This window comes from Stomoxys calcitrans, chromosome 3, assembly GCF_963082655.1.
Source record: "Stomoxys calcitrans chromosome 3, idStoCalc2.1, whole genome shotgun sequence".
Classification (NCBI taxonomy): domain Eukaryota; kingdom Metazoa; phylum Arthropoda; class Insecta; order Diptera; family Muscidae; genus Stomoxys; species Stomoxys calcitrans.
In genome coordinates, this window is record NC_081554.1 from 121,303,713 (window position 1) to 121,328,146 (window position 24,434).

A 24,434-nucleotide genomic window follows, 5' to 3' on the forward strand; every position below is an offset into this window, starting at 1 on the left:
CCAACAACAAAATATTGTGATTAGCACAACTCTGATTTTGAGTATGTTACTAGGTCGCGCCATTTTTTGTTGTTTATGGTTCTTAACTATAATACACACACACAACCAAAACTCATTGTACTTCGCGAGAAAAAAAAGGTACTCAGCTGTTTACGGTACACTACCTGGTAATTATGTCATGGACAAAAGTACAGTTTTGTGTTTGTAAAATGATTGCGCCGCCGTTTAGTGATTTTTTATAACGGCGTTAATAGTTTGTTTACCTAGCATGAGTTTTGTTCATCATTTTCATGTAAATTGATCGTTCGCATTTGCAATATAACTGCTAGCAGTAATACAAAATATTTTTGAAAAATATTCATTACGCAAATAATTATTAATTTTTGGCTTTTTCCTGTATTGCTATGTGGTCAAAATTTGTCAGTGTAAGAAAAGAAAATGGTCGATTGGCAGAGCAAAATGATTTTTTTCTCACCAGTGTAAAAAACAACCCCCTACGTCATTTTTACATCTCACCATAAGAGATTGCTATCTATCGACAATCTCTCAAAAATCATAATAAATGCTGAAATAAAAACTAAATATTTTCAATCATATGGTTTTGTTCACTTTTGTGTTGACGCTCACTGTACATATCGGTTGCTGCACAACTAATTGTACCTTGTTTAGTGCACCCGGCTCTTAAGTATTTTTTGACAGGCGTTGACACTCTAGTCCTCTTTAAGCACCCACTAAATAGTTATTTTGCTATTTTATATTTTAGTTAATCATATGTTTTTATTTTTTAATTTGCAAATTTAAATGAGTTTTATAATTGACTTCATTAGATCATTTGTAAACAAAATGTTGGAGTTATTGTCATTCGGGAAAAAGACAATCACTAATACTCTGAATATTTACGTTAAAACAAATACCGGAAAGACATTGTCCGTTAATTTAGAACCCCAATGGGATATTAAAAATGTAAAGGAGCTGGTAGCCCCGCAATTGGGTTTGCAACCCGATGAAGTGAAAATAATATTTGCTGGCAAGGAACTAAGTGATGCCACAACAATTGAGGTTGGTTTTATATATTGTGTTTTTTTAAATCACATTTTAATTGCTTGAAAGGAGTGTGATTTGGGACAACAAAGCATACTTCATGCCATACGCACACGGCCTCAAAAGCTGAGGAAACACTTGCATACAACTGTTACCGAAGAAGAAAGCGAGGAGCAGCCTTCTAAGCCCCTGTGTGAAACATTAGTTGATTTGCAACTGATAAGTGAGGAACGAAGCAACATAAGTGAAGAAGGTTAAATAAATTTATCTGAAGGTATCTATGTTTAACAAACCTAACCATTTATTTATAGATCGCGAACGGACAAGAGCTCATTTCTTTGTACATTGCGCTCAATGTGGAAAATTATGTCGTGGCAAATTACGTGTACGTTGCTCGCTTTGTAAAGGCGGTGCATTTACAGTCCATCGAGACCCAGAATGTTGGGACGACGTTCTTAAAACAAGGCGTATTCGAGGACATTGTGAATCGATAGAAATTGCTTGCGTCGATAACCAGGACGGAGATCCTCCATTCGCTGAGTTCTTTTTCAAATGTGGCGAGCATATATCAGGGGGAGAGAAAGATTTTGCAGCACCTTTAAATTTGGTGAAGAGCAACATCAACAATATTCCGTGTTTGGCATGTACGGATATAAGGTAATGCATTATGGGTTTTTTACGATACAATACAAAACAGTTTTATTTATGTTCGACATTTCGATACCTTTACGATTCATTTTTTGCCTTTACCATTCACATAGCAATATGAGGTTCGGGAGTACAGCACGAAACTGAATTTAAAAATAAGGTCCAAATATCGGTCCAAATATAGTTTCTCACACTCTAGAACCCCCAAAAAACTTAATGGCCCATTACGTAACGAAGTCATCAAATGAAACTAATATTTTTGGTTGTTGTTGTTGTAGCAGTGTGTTGTACGCTGCGGCGGCAGCCCTTGCCGATGAAGGACTAAAAGCTATTTGGGATGGATGTTTATTGATTTTCGGGAAATTTATATTCATTTTCAAGACAAAGACCCTGGGGTCCACCCCACCTTCAATCACAACTTATTTACCGATCATGCCATTATGGGACTCATACGAAATGTTTCTGAAAGTAGGGCACGAATCTTATATTTACTTTGATGGCCAAGTGACCACCCCCGAAATACCCCAAAACCCGATGTATTTACCAAAACAGTAAAATTTACCAAAACAGTAAAATATTTGCTCTTCTATTAGAGCGATATAAAGATATGGTCCGGTTTGGACCACAATTAAATTATATGTTGGAGACCTGTGTAAAATGTCAGCCAATTCGAATAAGAATTGCGCCCTTAGAGGGCTCAAGAATAGAGAGATCGATTTATATGGGAGCTGTATCGGGCTATAGACCGATTCAGACCATCAACACGTATGTTGATGGTCATGAGAGAATACGTCGTACAAAATTTTAGGCAAATCGGATAATAATTGCGAACTCTAGAGGCTCAAGAAATCAAGATCCCAGATCGATTTATATGACATCTATATCAGGTTATAAACCGATTTGAACCATACTTGGCACAGTTGTTGAATATCATAGCAAAACACATCGTGCCAAAATTCATTCAAATCGGATAAGAATTGCGCCCTCTAGAAGCTCAAGAAGTCAAGACCCAAGATCGGTTTATATGACAGCTATATCAGGTTATGGACCGATTTGAACCATACTTGGCACAGTTGTTGGATATCATGACAAAACACGTCGTGCGAAATTTCATTCCAATCGAATAAGAATTGCGCACTCTAGAGGCTCAAGAAGTCAAGACCCAAGATCGGTTTATATCGCAGCTATATCAGGTTATGGACCCATTTGAACCATACTTGGCACAGCTGTTGGATATCATAACCAAACATGTCGTGCAAAATTTCATTCCAATCGAATAAGAATTGCGCACTCTAGAGGCTCAAGAAGTCAAGACCCAAGATCGGTTTATATCGCAGCTATATCAGGTTATGGACCCATTTGAACCATACTTGGCACAGCTGTTGGATATCATAACAAAACATGTCGTGCAAAATTTCATTCCAATCGAATAAGAATTGCGCACTCCTGAGGCTCAAGAAGTCAAGACCCAAGATCGGTTATGGACCCATTTGAACCATACTTGGCACACTTGTTGGATATCATAACAAAACACGTCGTGCAAAATTTCATTCCAATCGGATGAGAATTGCGCATTCTAGAGGCTCAAGAAGTCAAGACCCAAGATCGGTTTATATGGCAGCTATATCAAAATATGGACCGATATGGCCCATTTACAATACCAACCGACCTACACTAATAAGAAGTATTTGTGCAAAATTTCAATCGGCTAGCTTTACTCCTTCGGAAGTTAGCGTGCTTTCGACAGACAGACGGACGGACGGACAGACGGACGGACATGGCTAGATCGACATAAAATTTCACGACGATCAAGAATATATATACTTTATGGGGTCTCAGACGAATATTTCGAGTAGTTACAAACAGAATGACGAAATTAGTATACCCCCCATCCTATGGTGGAGGGTATAAAAAGGCGCAAATTTTACATGGAAGGTATGGTATGGTGGTATTTATGCCACATGTATAGATTATGCTGAACAAATTGACAATGTCGGCTAAGAGGATACCGCGAGGATCCCAGAACCAATCCCTGATGATGGTATAGAATGTTTACCCCCTAGTCAAAATGAGGTCCAAGTAGATGTGACCCGACTGAAGAACAATAAAGTAGCAGGACTGAAGAACAACAAAGTAGCAGGAGCCGATGGCTTTCCCGCTGAACTATTTAAAACCGGAGGCGAAACGCGGATAAGGCGTATGCATCAGCTTGTCTATGCGATCTGGCAAGAAGAACTCATACCCGATAATTGAAACCTCAGCATACTATGTCCCGTACACAAGAAAGGAGACAACACATGCTACTCGTCTGCCGACGACATCGATATCATGGGTCGGTCACTCGGAAGTAGTAAATGGGACAAATGTTCTGTCACAGCCAATTAAAGAACAAGTAAAAGCGTGCTAAGTTCGGCCGGGCCGAATCTTATATACCCTCCACCATGGATCGCATATGTCGAGTTCTTTTCCCGGCATCTCTTCTTAGGCAAAAAAAGGATATAAGAAAAGATTTGCTCTGCTATTAGAGCGATATCAAGATATGGTCCGGTTTGGACCACAATTAAATTATATGTTGAAGACCTGTGTAAAATGTCAGCCAATTCGAATAAGAATTGCGCCCTTTGTGGGCTCAAGAAGTAAAATAGAGAGATCGATTTATATGGGAGCTATATCAGGCTATAAACCGATTCAGACCATAATAAACACGTATGTAAATGGTCATGAGAGAATCCGTCGTACAAAATTTCATTCCAATCGGATAATAATTGCGCCCTCTAGAGGCTCAAGAAGTCAAGATCCCAGATCGGTTTATATGGCAGCTATATCAGGTTATGAACCGATTTGAACCATATTCGGCACAGTTGTTGGATATCATAACAAAATACTACGTGCCAAAATTGGATAAGAATTGATTTGAACCATACTTGGCACAGTTGTTGGATGTCATAACAAAACACGTCGTGCAAAATTTCATCCCAATCGGATAAGAATTGCGCACTCTAGAGGCTCAAGAAGTCAAGACCCCAGATCGGTGTATATGGCAGCTATATCAGGTTATGGACCGATTTGAACCATACATGGCACAGTTGTTGGATATAATAACAAAACACGTTGTGCAAGATTTCATTCCAATCGGATAAGAATTGCGCACTCTAGAGGCTCAAGAAGTCAAGACCCAAGATCGGTTTATATGGCAGCTATATCAGGTTATGGACCGATTTGAACCATACTTGGCGCAGTTGTTGAATGTCATAACAAAACACGTCGTGCAAAATTTCATCCCAATCGGATAAGAATTGCGCACTCTAGAGGCTCAAGAAATCAAGACCCAAGATCGGTTTATATGGCAGCTATATCAAAACATGAACCGATATGGCCCATTTACAATACCAACCGACCTACACTAATAAGAAGTATTTGTGCAAAATTTCAAGCGTCTAGCTTTACTCCTTCGGAAGTTAGCGTGCTTTCGACAGACAGACGGACGGACGGACGGACATGGCTAGATCGACATAAAATTTCACGACGATCAAGAATATATATACTTTATGGGGTCTCAGACGAATATTTCGAGTAGTTACAAACAGAATGACGAAATTAGTATACCCCCCATCTTATGGTGGAGGGTATAAAAAGTGAAGATCAAATTGAATAATATAAATCCGGAAAGGACCATGGCTATAAAATTCTTAGTTGTATGAGCGCCAGCATAATATTTAAAGAATTATTAATTATTAAAATTCAATTTTAAGAATTGACCAAGTACACCGGTCCCGCTAGTTTTTATACCCTTCACGCTAGAATGGGGATATATCCTTTCTTCATTCCGTTTGTTACACATCGAAACATTGATCTGAGACCCAACAAAGTATATACATATATTCTTGATCGTCTTGGCATTTTAAGTCAATTAAGCCATGTCTGCCTGTTTGTCCTTCTGTCGTAAGCACGCTAACTTTCGAAGGAATAAGTTAGGCGATTGAAATTTTGCACATATGCTTCCTGTTAGTAAATAAGTTCATAAACTGATATAGCTCCCATATAAATTGATCTCCCGTTAATACTTCTTGAGCCTCTAGCAGTCGCATATATTATCCGATTTGGCAGAAAGTTTGTACAACTACTCCTTCAACATACGTGTCAAATATGATCTGAAGCGGTCATTAACCCGATATAGCTCCCATACAAACCAATGGTCCGATTCGGTCCATTAGAATTCGGCGCCAATAGCATAGCAATCCTTATCCATTATTCTTTGTTTGGCTATGAACAGATATGAGGCAACGAACTTGAAACAAGTAAAAGCGTGCTAAGTTCGGCCGGGCCGAATCTTATATACCCTCCACCATGGATCGCATTTGTCGAGTTCTTTTCCCGGCATCTCTTCTTAGGCAAAAAAGGATATAAGAAAAGAGTTGCTCTGCTATTAAAACGATATCAAGATATGGTCCGGTTCGGACCACAATTAAATTATATGTTGGAGACCTGTGTAAAATTTCAGCCAATTCGTATAAGAATTGCGCACATTGCGGCTCACGAAGTAAAATAGACAGAACGATTTATATGGGATCTGTATCGGGCTATAGACCGATTCAGACCATAATAAACACGTTTGTTGATGGTCATGAGAGGATCCGTCGTACAAAATTTCAGGCATATCGGATAATAATTGCGACTTCTAGGGGTCAAGAAGTCAAGATTCCAGATCGGTTTATATGGCAGCTATATCAGGTTATGAACCGATTTGAACCTTATTTGACATAGTTGTTGAAAGTAAAAATAAAATACGTCATGCAAAATTTTAGCCAAATCGGATAGGAATTGCGCCCTCTAGAAGCTCAAGAAGTCAAATCCCCAGATCTGTTTATATGACAGCTATATCAGGTTATGGACCGATTTCAACCATACTTGGCACAGTTGTTGGATATCATAACGAAATACTTGGTGCCAAAAATTGATTCCAATCGGATTAGAATTGCGCACTCTAGAGGCTCAAGAAGTCAAGACCCAAGATCGGTTTATATGGCAGCTATATCAGGTTATAGACCGATTTAAACCATACTTGGCACAGTTGTTGGGTATCATAACAAAACACGTCGTGCGAAATTCCATTTCAATCGGATAAGAATTGCGCCCTCTAGAGGCTCAAGAAGTCAAGACCCAAGATCGGTTTATATGGCAGCTATATCAGGTTATGAACCGATTTGAACCATACTTGTCACAGTTGTTGGACATAATAACAAAACATGTCGTGCAAAATTTCATTTCAATCGGATAAGAATTGCGCACGCTACAGGCTCAAGAATTCAAGACCCAAGATCGGTTTATATGGCAGCTATATCAGGTTATGGACCGATTTGAACCATACTTGGCACACTTGTTGGATATAATAACAAAACACGTCGTGCGAAATTCCATTTCAATCGGATAAGAATTGCGCCCTCTAGAGGCTCAAGAAGTCAAGACCCAAGATCGGTTTATATGGCAGCTATATCAGGTTATAGACCGATTTGAACTGTACTTGGCACAGTTATTGGATATCATAGCAAAACACGTCGTGCAAAATTTCATTCCAATCTGATAAGAATTGCGCACTCTAGAGGCTCAAGAAGTCAAGACCCAAGATCGGTATATATGGCAGCTATATCAAAACATGGACCGATATGGCCCATTTACAATACCAACCGACCTACACTAATAAGAAGTATTTGTGCAAAATTTCAAGCGGCTAGCTTTACTCCTTCGGAAGTTAGCGTGCTTTCGACAGACAGACGGACGGACGGACGGACGGACGGACGGATGGACGGACGGACGGACGGACGGACAGACGGACGGACATGGCTAGATCGACATAAAATGTCGCGACGATCAAGAATATATATACTTTATGGGGTCTCAGACGAATATTTCGAGTAGTTACAAACAGAATGACGAAATTAGTATACCCCCCATCTTATGGTGGAGGGTATAAAAAATGCGATCCATGGTGAAGGGTATATTAGATCCGGCCCGATCGAACTTAGCGTGCTTTTAATTGTTTCTTACCATAAAGTCGATCTTCAAATGATCATAACCATTATATTTTTTTAAATTTATATTTCAGTGAGACGGTTTTGGTGTTTCCTTGTGTTTCAAAACACGTTACTTGCATAGACTGCTTCCTTCAGTATAGTCGTTCTAGATTAATGGAAAGACAATTTATGCCTCATCCTGAAATTGGATATACTTTACCTTGCCCAGCAGGATGTGAGAATTCCTTTATCGAAGAAATACACCATTTTAAACTATTGACACGAGAAGAGTATGAACGTTATCAAAGGTTTGCAACCGAGGAATATGTTCTCCAAGCTGGAGGTGTACTTTGCCCGCAACCTGGTTGTGGCATGGGTCTTTTGGTGGAACCAGACTGTAAAAAGGTCACTTGTCAAAATGGATGCGGAGTAAGTCCAAGAGCAGTTAATTTAATAATACGTTAAACACCTTTTACATTTTTAAAAGTATGTTTTTTGTCGCAACTGCCTGCAAGGATATCATTTAGGCGATTGTTTACCAGAAAATGGAAGCAGCAGTACTGGAGAAACCTGTGAATATACTGTAGATCCCAATGTAAGTTCTTTTTTTTATTATCATATTAGAGCTCTCAAACACCAAAAGGGGCCCGATTCGGAAAGTATCAAAACCACCTCCTACAAATCCAAAATATTATTTCGTGTGAAATGTATTTTTGCACATTTGTCTACCCATTATAGTGGTCTTGTTTTTATACCCTCGAACATAGGATGGGGTATACTAATTTCGTCATCCTGTTTGTAACTCCTCGAAATATTCGCCTAAGACACCATAAAGTATATATATTCTTGATCGTCATGACATCTTAACTCAATCTAGCCTGTCCATCCGTCCGTCCATCTGTCTATCGAAAGCACGCTAACTTTCGAAGGAGTAAAGCTAGCCGGTTGAAATTTTGAACAAATACTTCTTATTATGGACTATATCGGTCCATGTTTTGATATAGCTGCCATATAAACCGATCTCCCGAATAGACTTCTTGAGCCACTAAAGGGCACAATTCTATGGTCTATAAGCTGATATAGCTGTCATATAAACCTATCTGGAGTCTTGACTTTTGAGCGTCTAGAGGGCGCAATTCCTATCCGATTTGGCTGAAATTTTGAACAACGTGTTATCTTATGAATTCCAACAACTTTGCTATGTATGGTTAAAATCGGCCTATAACCTGATATAGCTGTTATATAAAACGATCTGGGATCTTGACTTCTTCAATATACGTGTTAAATATGGCCCGAATCGGTCTAGCCTGATGCAACTCCCATATAAACTGATTTCTCTATTTTACTTCTTTAGCTCCTAAAAGGCGCAATTCTTACACGAATTGGCGGAAATTTTACACAATGACTTCTATTATGGTTTCCAACATTCAATTATATTATAGTCCGAATCGGACCATAACTTAATATAGCTCCAATATTTTAGCAATTCTTTTGTTTGATCTTTTGTTTGCCTAAAAAGAGATATCGGGAAAAGAACTCGACAAATGCGATCTATGGTGGAGGGTATATAAGATTCGGCCCGGCCGAAATTAGTACGTTATTTTTTATGATTACTTTTTTTAGACAATAGATTTTGAAACAAAAAACTTGCTGATATGATTCAGTAGGACATTCCCTTATTAAAAAAATATAAAAGCATTATGTTATCATTGAGATTTTTGTCGGGTTTCAAAAAAGTAACCGTGAAAAACATGTGTTTCACCTGTGAAAAAGAAAATAGCACCAGCCTTAATCCAAGTGTAATATGAATGTAAGATTGAGAAAGTAACAAAAATAATTATGAAATTTGGTTTTCACACTTATGGTAAGCCAAAAACCCGAAATTAGTATAAAACTTTGAGGTCAAATATCCGTGGAGGACGCCCTACCCCAAAACCTACCTAAATGGACATGTTTACCAATTGGGACAATATGGGTACCAAATGAAAGGTATTTAAAAGTAGAGTACAAAATTGATATAACAAATAACAGCCAATTGCCGATTGAGGCAATATGTCTAACAAATGAAAGGTAATAGGAAGTAGAATACGAAACTTATATTATCATTTGGGGTTCAAGTCCCAAGGGGCACCCCATACCAAAAACCACCCCTAAATGGACATGTTGGGCGTTCGGCACATTGTGGAATTCACACGAAAGATATTTGATAAAATTTTGGGTCAATTCGTAGGCGGTTCAACCCATCCTAAAATTAGGCCTCAAACGGATATATACACCGAAGGGGACAATGTGGGACTCAAACAAAAGTTATTTGACAGTAGAATATAAAACTTATAAAAACATGTGTCAATTCCCGAGTGGTCGTTCCACTACTAAATTATGCTCCAAATAGCCATGTCTACCAAACGGGACAATATGAGAGTATAACGAAAGGTATTTGAGAGTCAAATGCGATTATAACTTAAGGTCGTATCGAATCACACCCGGACAGCTAGTTGTGTTAGGTTTAAGTGGCAGTCTGCCATCAGACTCACTTAGACGTTTTCGTCCATTGGTATACGACAGGAAAAGAAGAAGGAAGATGACTTCTAGTTCCTACCGGATGCCTTCTAGTTCCAACCAGATCGCTTAAAAAGCCCAACAACTTCGAATGTTCACATCCGCTAAATCAGACAGGTTCTCAAAGAAATGAGAACCCAAAGTGGAACTCCTTCTGACTGTCAGTGCGGGACACACGCACAGAAGGTGTTCTAGTTTCTTCTTCTTCGATCTCCTCACAGCTTCTGCAAAAGTCGTCACTGGCAACCTTCAGTCTATCAGCATGTTTTCCGATTACGCAGGGACCTGTCATGACGCACACAATGACTGAGACGTCTGTTCTAGCCAGTAATAGAAAAGCGGTAGACCTTTTTAAGTCCAGAATAGGCCACATAGTTTTGGAATGCTCACATCCCCCTCTTTGTGACCATCTATCACTCGTTGTCCTTCGGGCCTGGTCCTGAAAACCTAGCTTACAGCAGCCGCTCCCTTTATACCAGCCGGTCGAGCCTCAGTTACTTTTGGCGACAGAACCGTGCTGATCCGAAGAGATGCGCCAGGTCAAATTATTGTGCATCCCGAGAGTGGCAGGGCAAGAAGGAGAGCCATTCGCCGTATCCATCTCCGAGCCGATGGACAGCCATAATAATTTACTGTGGGCGAAGTTACGAATGTCATCCGTGTCGCCAAATCATCCAAGGCGTTGGGCCCCGACGGAATCTCTACACTAATGCTGAAGAATCTGGATTTATTTGGAGTTGAGAACCTTACTACTGTCCTCAACCTGTCTTTGAACTCTCTTATAGTTCCCGATGTCTGGAAAATGGGCAGAGTGATCCCGCTACTGAAGCCTGCAAAGGACTCGAGTTATGGGGAGTCGTACAGACCGATCTCCCTTCGCTCACCACTCGCCGAGCATCAACATGGATTTCGAAGACTGCGTAGCACAACAACTGCTTTGCATCCCATCACCACTCACATTTGCCGTGGCTTCATTCAGCACAGGCCATGTGATAGGACGGTCCTCGTGGCACTGTACCTATCGAAGTCATTCGATACGGTCATCCATGCCAAACTATTTGAGGACATCGCCAACACATCCCTCCAGCCAGGCCTGAAACGCTGGGTCGCGAATTATCTATGTGGTCGCCAGTCATTTGTGGAATCAAGGGATAAGAAGTAGAAGCACCGTAGAGTGAAACAGGGAGTTCCCTAAGACATGGTGATATGTCCGGCACTGTTTAACCACCACCTATCCTCCATCCACCCTCTCCAGATGGCATAGAGATCGTATCTTATGCGGACGATTGTACGATCATTGCATCAGGCACCCACCCATGACATCTGCGATAGGTTGAATGTCTACCTCAACGAACTTGTCTCATATTTCGTATTGCAAGAAATCTGAAAATATCTGCCACCAAATCTTCAGCCACATTGTTCTCTACAAATACGCGTGATGTGAATGCCGAACTGACTGCGATGGCGTCATATTTGACTTGGCGAGCTGACTGTGATGGCGTCATAGTTGACTTGGCATCATATTTGACAGCTCTTACACATTCTCCCCACATCCCACAGCTATCTGCGATAAGGCCAAAAAAACAAGATCCTCAAGTCACTTGCCGATAGCACTTGGGGTGCAGACAAAGACGTACAAAGCAATTGGCCGGTCTGTGGTAAGTTACGCAGCGCCAGTGTGGTCTCGTTTGCTGTATGACACGCAGTGGAATAATATTCAGATCTGTCAGAATGCCGCCCTCCGAACTGCGACATGCTGTGATATCTCTGTAGCCCGGCACCCAGAACTGGTGATTTTTGAACTCTGGGGCGGTTTTTGTGTTCAGAAATACGTTCTCCAGGGATTTAATGATTGCCTGGCTGTCTGAGAAGATATTTATGCCAATCGTCGTAATGACATTATATCTTAGCCATTCCGCTTCCTACTTGCAAGGATCTCTGCTTAATACACACTACAGTGGTCGGGTAACCTTTTTGATATGACCAGTTCTAGATCTTTAGAGTACACACCAAAGCCCACCTGGTCGTTTAGTTTGGAACCATCCGAATAGAAGTCTATGTAACTTCTGTTACCAGGGATATCGTAGTTCCAATCGGTTCTATCAAGAATAGCGGTACAGTAGAGTTAATCAAAAAGCGGCTCAGGAACATCGGATATTGTATCAAGTATAACACAGTGTCCGTGGACGCCACATGACCAATGAGAAAGCTCCCTTAACCTCACGGCTGTGGATGCTGCCATTTGGGTAGCCACGATGTCCAAAGGCATAAGATGTAGCATTAAATTCAGTGCATCAGATGGTGTCGTCCTCAGTGTGGCTGTGATGCACAACCAAGCCATCCTTTGGATCCGGTTGAGTATTGAGCAGTAGGTGAACTTTTGAAGCGCAGCCCACCAGATCACAGCACCATATATCGTTGAAGGTCTGACAACTGTTGTATATACCCAATGCCTGTCGCGCGGTCTAAACCCCACCGTTTGCCAATGGATCTCTTACAGGTGTATAATGCAAGAGTTCCCTTACTTGCCCTTTTCAAAATGAGGGATTTGAAGTTAAATTTCCTGTCCAGCAAAACACCCAGGTATTGTGCACTGTCTGTAAATGGAACATTCTCTCCTCCCAAGAAGACAGGTGCCACTGTAGGCAGCTTGTATATCCTGCTGAAAAGAACTACTTCTGTCTTACACGGATTTACACCTAGAACACTTTCGGTAGCCCACTTCGTTGTTGCACTTAGAGTTTCCTGAAGTATGTCTCTTAGAGTGCTGGGAAACCTTTCCCTAACCACAATTGCCACGTCATCAGCATACACCACCACTTTTACACATTTTTCTTCCACAGACAATAATATATTGTTAAAGTAGAAGAGAGAGTACACCTCCTTGAGGTGTTTGTCTGCTGACCCATATTTTTAGATCCTCAGATCCCAAGCCTGCCACAATGCATATTTTAGTAAGTAAGTTATTAATTAACGTTCTTATAGTAGAGTTGATGCCTAGAAACACCAACTCCGACGTCGATTTTACCTAATTGAAAGCACCTTCACAATTTCCCTAATAACCTGCGACGAATGCATACCAGTGACAACCTCTTCTGGCCCCACGTTGTCCGTTGGAGAATTTTTCGGAAAATGTGTGTCAACGAGTAGTTCTAGTGTTTCCTCACTATAAATGGTCCATACATTCTCTGACTTCTGAATATACCCAACCGTAAAGGACTCGAGGACAGAATCTTACTTAGCCTAGAGGTCTCAGATGTATCCTGCGCGGAGCTGTAGAATTCTCCCAGAATTTTTTCTGAGCCTTTCTTAGCTTCCCTTATATTTTCTTAGCTCAGCCTTAAAGATTTTCCAATCGAGTGGTGCTCTTGTGGCTTTCGCTCTGTTGAAGAGTTTTCTGCAGTCCTTCCTTAGACCAACCAAAATGGCAGTCGCTGTTTGCCCCTTGGATTGGCACTAAGACATGCTGACACAAGCGAATCATTCGGGACCTTCGTGATCCGTCTATATCCTCCGCAGTTGCCATTTCCTTTTCTGGTCTAGAAGCACTCTATGGTTTCTCTATCTCTATCAGAATTTGTGCCGAAATTTATCCCAATGCGCCTTTCTTCTGTTTAGCCGCGGGATCACTTCTGCAGTATTTTCTCCAAGGCTAAAACTAATATAACGATGATCAGAGAAACTGTGGTCATCCAACACTTCCCAGTCGCATATTCTTCCACTTATATCTTCCGATACAAAGATAATATCTAGTACCTCCTGCCTGTTCCTGGTAATATAGATCGGTTTATCCCCTTCATTACAAATCGCCAGATTGCAACTTATAATATATTCGATAAACAGCTCACCTCTTTCGTTGACATCCGAACTTCCCCATATTTGGTGACGCGCATTAGCATCACTTCCTACAATGAGGCTCTTTCTCCCTACAGAAGCGACTTCAACCAGCAACTTAAGGTTTAAAGACGGCATCTCTGAATTGTATGCCATGTATAGGGAAGCCAGCCAGACTTATTTATTGCAAGGCTGGCTAATACTGAATCTTCAGTGCTTAACGACGGAAAAAGAAAACACTTTTAGACTACTCTTTGCAAACATAGAGCCTCTGTGTCTCCCGTTTCCCGTACCCTTGAGAAGTTGAAATCCCGGAATTCTAAGTCCACGAACCATTCCTCCACACACCCATGGTTCCCGGATAAAAACCATGTAAAATTCCCCTGCCATCACGAGGACCTTTAGTGACGCCGAGTTTAATACGAATGCTGCATGTCTCCGGTCACCATCAGCCTCATCCAATCTACCAATCTTCCAGTCGGTGGTTAAAAGATTGGGATTACATTCCCTTAGCCTTCCAAGTGTAGATTCAAGTTCTGAGGGAATCCTTGGTATCCAAGCATGCGCCATTGGTCGAGAAGGAATATCTTCCTTCTTGACTAAATCTAATGCTGCACCTGGCCAAATCTCACCAATTTTTTTTTTTTTGCGCACAACGATATATTTCAATTGTGCGTTGATACCCGAAGGCAATTAGTCTATATCGGCCTCGATATCAGCCTGCATCGTTACAAACTGGAGGAGACCCAGGAAATTCCGAAAGGACATCGGAGTATACTGATGACAGTCCATTGACCATCCATCTCCAATTATTTCTATGTATGCAGCCTTGTTCTTCTTCCTTGTAGACAACTGCCATCACCAAACTGTCCCTAGGGTTCGCCCTTGTTCTTTTAGGCATGGGATGCCCTCCAGCTGACCGCAGCCTTTTGGCTGACTGCGGTGCAGTTTGCGAATAAAGACGTGTAGTCTTTGGGGTAGCCTGTGCAGCGAATACCCGAGCTCCCTATTAATGAGAGTCTTAGGATCATTCGCACCAAGCTCCTCAATAAACCTGAAAGCGATGCGTCTTCTATTATTTCAACCTCTTAAAGTGCGTGTTGGTTTGCTGGGGAAGGTCGATGGCCAAGGCAAATTATTCGGCCTTGTCCTTAAAGCTCAAACCAGGTGTCTTTGTCAAAAGTCCCTGCTGACCAGTCGTCTGTCGGCTAGTGGAGCTTGGAGCAACCGCTCCACCAGTCGAGGTTTCAGTAGCAGACAACATGCTACGGCCTGATACCACCTACGAAGCTGTTGGGTCTTTGGAGTCCATTCTTAGCCGACTCTCGGGGGTCAAGATGCGCCGCTCCACTGAAAACTGACTCAGATCATCAAGCGCCTAATGGATACCACTATCGTATCTATCCTTGGGTGACTTAAATTTTTCTTCCAAAAATAATGACCTATTTTGAGTTACAGAAAAATTGTTGCGGAGCAAAACAAAACGTCCGCTCCACTCAACGATTCAAACAAAAATAGCTAGTTGTGTTATAATTCCCAAAAAATGATTTATAATATTTCATTTTAACTACATGAAATATCCCTTAAAAATGAAATAGTACCCATTTTTATACCCTCCACCGTAAGATGGGGGGTATACTAATTTCGTCATTCTGTTTGTAACTACTCGAAATATTCGTCTGAGACCCCATAAAGTATATATATTCTTGATCGTCGTGAAATTTTATGTCGATCTAGCCATGTCCGTCCGTCCGTCCGTCTGTCTGTCGAAAGCACGCTAACTTCCGAAGGAGTAAAGCTAGCCGCTTGAAATTTTGCACAAATACTTCTTATTAGTATAGGTCGGTTGGTATTGTAAATGGGCCATATCGGTCCATGTTTTGATATAGCTGCCATATAAACCGATCTTGGGTTTGACTTCTTGAGCCGCCAGAGTGCGCAATTCTAATCCGATTGGGATGAAATTTTGCACGACGTGTTTTGTTATGATATCCAACAACTGTGCCAAGTATGGTTTAAATCGGTCCATAACCTGATATAGCTGCCATATAAACCGAACTTGGGTCTTGACTTCTTAAGCCTCTACAGGGCGCAATTCTTATCCGATTGGAATGAAATTTTGCACGACGTGTTTTGTTATGATATCCAACAAATGTGCCAAGTATGGTTTAGATCGGTCCATAACCTGATATAGCTGCCATATAAACCGATCTGGGGTCTTGACTTCTTGAGCCTCTAGAGTGCGCAATTCTTATCCAATTTGAATGAATTTTGGCACGTTGAAATTTCGCAAGACGTTTTTTATTGTTACTTTCAACAACTATGTCAAATAAAGTACAAGTCGGTTCATAACCTGATATAGCTGCCATATAAACCGATCTGGGATCTTGATTCTTGAGCCTGTAGAGGTCGCAATTATTATCCGATTTGCCTGAAATTTTGTACGACGGATTCTCTCATGACCATTAACATACGTGTTTATTATGGTCTGAATCGGTTCATAACCTGATATAGCTCCCATATAAATCGATCTCGCTATTTTACTTCTTGAGCCCACAAAGGGCGCAATTCTTATTCGAATTGGCTGACATTTTACACAGGTCTCCAACATATAATTTAATTGTGGTCCAAACCGGACCATATCTTGATATCGCTCTAATAGCAGAGCAAATCTTTTCTTATATCCTTTTTTTGCCAAGAAGAGATGCCGGGAAAAGAACTCGACAAATGCGATCCATGGTGGAGGGTATATAAGATTCGGCCCGGCCGAACTTAGCACGCTTTTACTTGTTTATTAAGAGATTGTTTCATTGCTTTATTGGGAAGATATTTTACAATTAAATTATGTCCAAACAATTTTGACGAAATAAACCCCAAATGAACGAAATTTTCCCGAATTACTTTTTAATTTTTTGGCATTATTTCATTGGAGGTTATTTTGTTGCACCTTAATTTGTAATAAAAGTAGCTGTATAGAGACAAGCTGCAGCAACGCGCTTCGCTACAAATGACCTTTTAAAAATAGCACTTTTTAAGCTATTTTTAAGTTAGAGCCTAGAGAATCAAGACTTTCAGGGCCATAAGATCTTCTCACATTTTTCTATATGGTTAGTGTATACCATGTTTTTCCGGCAAACGTTTATATGAGATTCGTATTCTTCTTTTATACACCTTTCATTACAAATCCGTATTTTCCCTATCGGTAACCATGTCCGTTTTGGGTTGTCCCAGACAAACATTATATGGCTAGGTTGAATCAGAAAGTGATTCTGAATCAACCACCATGCTTATTAACGGATCTATCGCTCCACCATAGAGTGAAACAGGGAGTTCCATCCAAATCCTTCCAGACCGTATCGAGATCGTAGCATTTTTATTTGTGTGCTAGAATTGGGGAAAATGTCCTCAAGTCATTTGCCAACCGCTCTTGGGTCGCTGTGTTGTATTTCTATGACTACATAGAAATACAATTTGCGGATCAGTGTTAAACTATTATCGCCACAACCATACCAATCAACATCTTGTGAACAGGAATCCGCCGCTCCGATTCATCCGGTCAGATATTATATATGATCAGGCGGACCCATAGCATCTGGACGTTACTTGCCTCGGCAAACCAGAGTAGGCCTGACTTAACTACGTTCCGGCAGATTTAGCCGTCCTGAAAATTTTGGAATTCACTTGTACTCACATTGTATATCCATGTAATCTCTTGAGGTGGAAAAATTTTTATTCTCTTTTTTCAGTTAAGCTACATATTCTACATAAAATTTTCGTTTTAATAAAATGTTCTTTGTTTTATTACAGCGTGCAGCAGAAGCTCGATGGGACGAAGCTAGTAATGTAACAATCAAGGTTTCGACAAAACCGTGTCCTAAGTGTCGTACACCAACTGAAAGAGACGGAGGCTGCATGCATATGGTTTGCACTCGTTCAGGCTGTGGATTTGAATGGTGTTGGGTATGCCAAACAGAATGGACAAGGGATTGCATGGGGGCCCACTGGTTTGGTTGATGGCTCATCGTCATCAGTAGAGTCCGCATTTTTATGCAAAATCGAAATATTTCCATCTATTATTTTGCGAATGATGATAACATTTAGCTTTTTGTAAGTTTCTTAGTCATAACATGTTTACAAAATGAAATTTTATTGCTAAATATCAACGTATTTCCAAACAGATAGATAGTAAAATATCGATTTTGAATAAAAATCTTAGTCATCAGTAATCATATCACAACTTGATAATAAAAAGGTTACATTACTAGTTCTAGAGTGGTTGTTTCTCCCAAAATAGTTGTTAACACGCAGTCTAAGTAGACCATTAACCCGTACATCATTGCACTACTTATCACAGATGTTTAATTTTAATAGATATGTGGAGAGACTCTTTAAAAACTCGCCTGGTCCCATGATTAGAAAAAAAACAAACAAAATTAAAAGAAGAGAGAATTTTAAGAGTACTGTGAAGAAAAATCAATAGCTAGTTTTTAATAGAATGTGGAAATTTGTTTGATTTTAAACTTTTAATAATATATTTACAAAAAAATTTTTAACTTTGTTGTTAGCTTCTTTTTGTTGATTTACATGCGTTTTTTCAAAGGTTTTATGGTCGCTCTTTCCCTTTTTCTCTTATCTTAAATTTAATCTAAAGAAGAGAAACAAAATATAACGTTAGATTTTTAATCTCTATACTCTTTTGGTTGGTTTGGTTTAAGGTCATGAAACAATATATAAAAACCGATGTTTTGAAAATAGTTTTATTTTGAAAAATCCAATATTTCGAACACCGCCGGTGTTCCGCTTCTGGGAAAATAAGTTTTTAACAATTACAAATGACTTTCTTATGACGATGTGAAATGTATACTTTTTTATAGAGAAGCAAAGTTCATCTAGCACATTTAGAGTCTGTGCTACTAATAATGATGATGTGGCAGTCATAGCTGCGGGCAAGGACCTATAACTACTATCAAAATTTCTAGAAACAGTAACTAACTACTGAAAATGCAGACGTGGACCATTAGCGGTATCTAGATAGGCTCAATGCAACCCAACGAACAGGGAGCCGATGATGGTACCATCAGCTACTCCCAAGAAGCCCATTTACTTAAGATTTGGAAGGCTAAGATAGGCAAAGATCCTAGTATTGAAACACCACGCAGTACAGGGAATGGAAACCCAATAAAGCTGTACGAACAGGGACCCGACGATGGAACCATTACCGACTTTATAAAAAGTCGGAAGACTAGATTAGGCAATAAACCTAAAACGATGACAGGAGGCAGTGCAGTGACAGGAAAGTCAATGAAGGCTAAAGAACAGGGAGCAGACGATGAGATTATCACCACTCCCAAGATGTCCATTTACGGGAGGACCAATGATTGAGGTAATTCAGATAAATCTCCACCGGAGCGAGACTGCTACACACGCTCTGATGGTGAAAATCAGCAAGCGCAAGATTCATATTGCCTTAATTCAGCAGCCATGGACGACCCGGAACAAAGTCTCTGGACTAAACCATATCAACTACCAGTTATTCCATGCTATCACTGGTACTCGGCCGAGGACCTGCGTTATTTGTCATAGACATTTGAATTATATATTTTCCTCAGAGTTGTCAACGTCGGATGCAACAGTGGTGAGACATGGAGACGGTGGAGCATACCTGGCATCACTTTATCCGCCTTTCGACTCTCCGACACCACCACCTACGTCGGAGCTGCAACTGCTGGTGAGGAAAGCAAAACAGACAGGAAATGAGGTCTTATAGGCCAATCTTATATATAAAAATCAATTTGTGTTTGTTTGTAGGTTTGTTTGTTTGTTTGTATGTTTGTGTGTTCCTTATAGACTCAGAAACGGCTGAACCGATTTTCTTGAAATTTTCACAGATGGTGCATAGTGATCCCGTGGTGAAAATAGGGTAATACATTTTTTGATATCTGAAGGAGGGGCGGACCCTCCCCCTTACCCTAATTTTCAAAAACGCCAGATCTCGGAGATGGGTGGTGCGATTTAGGCGAAAATTTGTGTGCTCTCATATAGTATCCTAAAAATAAAAATTTGGTATCCAAATTTCGGATGGGGTACCTAGGAGGGACGCGCCACCCTAAAACCTACCAGACATATATTTAGACCAATCACGACAATATGGGACTCAAATAAAAGGTATTTAGGATAAGAAAACGTATCTGATATCCAATTGTCGAACAAAGTGCTAGGGGGACCATCCCAAGCCCCAAAACACCCCTAAATCGGACATATTTACCGACCATGGCAATATGGGACTCAAATGAAAGGTATTTAGGAGTTGAACACGAATCTGATATCCAAATGTGGGACCAAGTTTCTGGGGGTCCACCCCTTCCCCAAAACACCCCCCAAACAGGACTTAATTACTGACCATGGGAATATGGGGCTACAATAAAAGGTATTTGAGTGTAGAATTAGAATCTGATATCCAAATATGAGACCAAGTGTTTGGGGGGGCCGCCTCTCCCCAAAAACCTCCCCCAAAGGGGACACATTTACGACCATAGCCACATGGGGCTCAAATGAAAGGTCTTTGGGAGTAAAGCACAAATCTGATATCAATATTCGGGAAAAGTGTCTATGGGGCCACCCCACCCGCACAACACCACCAAACCCCCAAAACACCCCTAAATCGGACATATTTACCGATCATGGCAATATGGGATTCAAATGAAAGATATTTGCGAGTAGAATACGAATCTGATATCCAAATGTGGGACCAAGTTTCTGGGGGTCCACCCCTTCCCCAAAACACCCCCCAAACAGTACTTATTTACTGACCATGGGAATATGGGGCTACAATAAAAGGTATTTGAGTGTAGAATTAGAATCTGATATCCAAATATGGGACCAAGTGTTTGGGAGGCCACCTCTCCCCAAAAACATCCCCCAAAGGGGACATATTTACGACCATAGCCATATGGGGCTCAAATGAAGGGTCTTTGAGAGTAAAGCACGAATCTGATATCAATATTTGGGAAAAGTGTCTATGGGGCCACCCCACTCCAACAACACCACCCAAATAGTAAGTATTTGCTGACTTTTGCAATATGAGGCTCAAATAAAAGGGGTTTTTAGAGTGGAACACGAATCTGATAAATATTTAAAAAGGCCAACTCACTGGGTGGCCGCCCATCCCGCAAAGCACCCCCCAAGCCGGTCATGTTCGCCGGCTATGGAAATATGGGGTCAAATTAAAGGTATTTGGGAGTATACCACGTATCTGATATCAACATTAGGGACCAACTGTCTGGGGAATGTCCCACTACCATAACAACCCCCAAATAGGCCGTATTTGCTCACCAAGACAATTTGGGTCGTAAAGAGAGTGGAAATTTCGGATGGGGTACCTAGGAGGGACGCGCCACCCTAAAACCTACCAGACATATATTTAGACCAATCACGACAATATGGGACTCAAATAAAAGGTATTTAGGATAAGAAAACGTATCTGATATCCAATTGTCGAACAAAGTGCTAGGGGGACCATCCCAAGCCCCAAAACACCCCTAAATCGGACATATTTACCGACCATGGCAATATGGGACTCAAATGAAAGGTATTTAGGAGTTGAACTCGAATCTGATATCCAAATGTGGGACCAAGTTTCTGGGGGTCCACCCCTTCCCCAAAACACCCCCCAAACAGGACTTAATTACTGACCATGGGAATATGGGGCTACAATAAAAGGTATTTGAGTGTAGAATTAGAATCTGATATCCAAATATGAGACCAAGTGTTTGGGGGGGCCGCCTCTCCCCAAAAACCTCCCCCAAAGGGGACACATTTACGACCATAGCCACATGGGGCTCAAATGAAAGGTCTTTGGGAGTAAAGCACAAATCTGATATCAATATTCGGGAAAAGTGTCTATGGGGCCACCCCACCCGCACAACACCACCAAACCCCCAAAACACCCCTAAATCGGACATATTTACCGATCATGGCAATATGGGATTCAAATGAAAGATATTTGCGAGTAGAATACGAATCTGATATCCAAATGTGGGACCAAGTTTCTGGGGGTCCACCCCTTCCCCAAAACACCCCCCAAACAGTTCTTATTTACTGACCATGGGAATATGGGGCTACAATAAAAGGTATTTGAGTGTAGAATTAGAATCTGATATCCAAATATGGGACCAAGTGTTTGGGAGGCCACCTCTCCCCAAAAACATCCCCCAAAGGGGACATATTTACGACCATAGCCATAGGGGGCTCAAATGAAGGGTCTTTGAGAGTAAAGCACGAATCTGATATCAATATTTGGGAAAAGTGTCTATGGGGCCACCCCACTCCAACAACACCACCCAAATAGTAAGTATTTGCTGACTTTTGCAATATGAGGCTCAAATAAAAGGGGTTTTTAGAGTGGAACACGAATCTGATAAATATTTAAAAAGGCCAACTCACTGGGTGGCCGCCCATCCCGCAAAGCACCCCCCAAGCCGGTCATGTTCGCCGGCTATGGAAATATGGGGTCAAATTAAAGGTATTTGGGAGTATACCACGTATCTGATATCAACATTAGGGACCAACTGTCTGGGGAATGTCCCACTACCATAACAACCCCCAAATAGGCCGTATTTGCTCACCAAGACAATTTGGGTCGTAAAGAGAGTGGAACTAAATATTTATAGTTTTTAGGGCCAATACCCCAAACCGGACATATTTGCAGATTTTCTGGTCCCGAAAGTGGGTATCAAAATATGGGGTTCAAATAAATGATATATAGATATAAAGGGTGATTTTTTTGAGGTTAGGATTTTCATGCATTAGTATTTGACAGATCACGTGGGATTTCAGACATGGTGTCAAAGAGAAAGATGCTCAGTATGCTTTGACATTTCATCATGAATAGACTTACTAACGAGCAACGCTTGCAATTCATTTTCAGTGAATCATTTTCAGTGAAATCATTTTCAGTGAATCGACAAATTTTGTTCAGCGATGAGGCTCATTTCTGGTTGAATGGCTACGTAAATAAGCAAAATTGCCGCATTTGGAGTGAAGAGCAACCAGAAGCCGTTCAAGAACTGCCCATGCATCCCGAAAAATGCACTGTTTTGTGTGGTTTGTACGCTGGTGGAATCATTGGACCGTATTTTTTCAAAGATGCTTTTGGACGCAACGTTACGGTGAATGAACACATTTCGAACCGAACACTGATTTTGGTAATAAAATTCAATGATTTGCAAGCGTTGCTCGTTAGTAAGTCTATTCATGATGAAATGTCAAAGCATACTGAGCATCTTTCTCTTTGACACCATGTCTGAAATCCCACGTGATCTGTCAAATACTAATGCATGAAAATCCTAACCTCAAAAAAATCACCCTTTATTTATTTTTTGAAAATAAATATTCCAAGGAAACTTTTGTTCCATATAAAGTAAAAGACGGTGTAGTGGAGCGGGCCCGGGTCAGCTAGTAGATAAAACAGACAGGAAACGAGGTGCTAATAGGGTGCGAACTCTCACCACATTTCGTGGGGTAGCACCAACACTAATAAGCGAGGCCAAGCCCTGGCAGAGTTCTCAAATACTAACGACCTAATAACACTTAATATTTGGAACACCGCTACCTTAGTTAATAGGATTACGGAGGAGGTATCAGATGTGACGATATGTTCCGAAAATTTGATCGATGAGGTTCAGGATTGTAGGGCCTCCATGGAACACTCTCTCTCTGGCCATCGCCACATTAGGTTTAGAATAGCACGGCCAGCGCCGAATCCGATAAGCTACCGGAAAAAGTTGAAAACCAACTAGACAAAATTCGAAAGGCTACTCAGAAGAAGACTTGGGCAAAATAATTTAGATTGTCCAAGCATAGAAGAGATTAACGTGAATGTCAACAGGATTATGACTGCACTGGTGGGATCCTTCGAAGATAGTTGTCCTCTTCGGGAAAGGGAATTAGCCCAAGAAAAACCCTGGATGACCAGAGACTTTTTAACAGAGCACGTCGTAAAAAAGCGGAAGTTTATTGGGATGTGTATTACACACAGCTCAAGGAATACAATAAGATTACCACAGCGGCAAAACGTGCCTCCTGGAAGCTTTTCTGCGAACAGGTCGATAGCGTTAATTACGCCGCCAAGATAAAAAAGTTTCTCTCCAAAAGAGCAGAGACAACGGAGGACATGTTCAGGCTTTTGATGAAAACCCATTTTCCACAGGATACGACGGGACTCAGGGAGACACCGGAATCTTGGAATAATGACGTTGATCGAAGGTTTATAATAACGGCATTGAAGGAATACTTGAGGAGCTTCAAACCATTTAAGTCACCCAGACCTGATGGAATATTTCC

The 24,434-nt window shown here is 40.9% G+C and overlaps 1 protein-coding gene across 1 annotated transcript; it reads left to right on the forward strand.

Moving 5' to 3' along the window:
- The first annotated feature begins 719 nt into the window (after window positions 1-719).
- LOC106092853 (E3 ubiquitin-protein ligase parkin) lies at window positions 720-18,646 on the forward strand. Its single transcript, XM_013259784.2, has 6 exons — window positions 720-1,059; window positions 1,111-1,294; window positions 1,353-1,698; window positions 7,793-8,129; window positions 8,188-8,295; window positions 17,901-18,646. The coding sequence occupies exons 1-6, from the start codon at window positions 802-804 to the stop codon at window positions 18,105-18,107; spliced, it is 1,440 nt and encodes a 479-aa protein (XP_013115238.2). The 5' UTR covers window positions 720-801; the 3' UTR covers window positions 18,108-18,646.
- The last annotated feature ends 5,788 nt before the right edge of the window (window positions 18,647-24,434 follow it).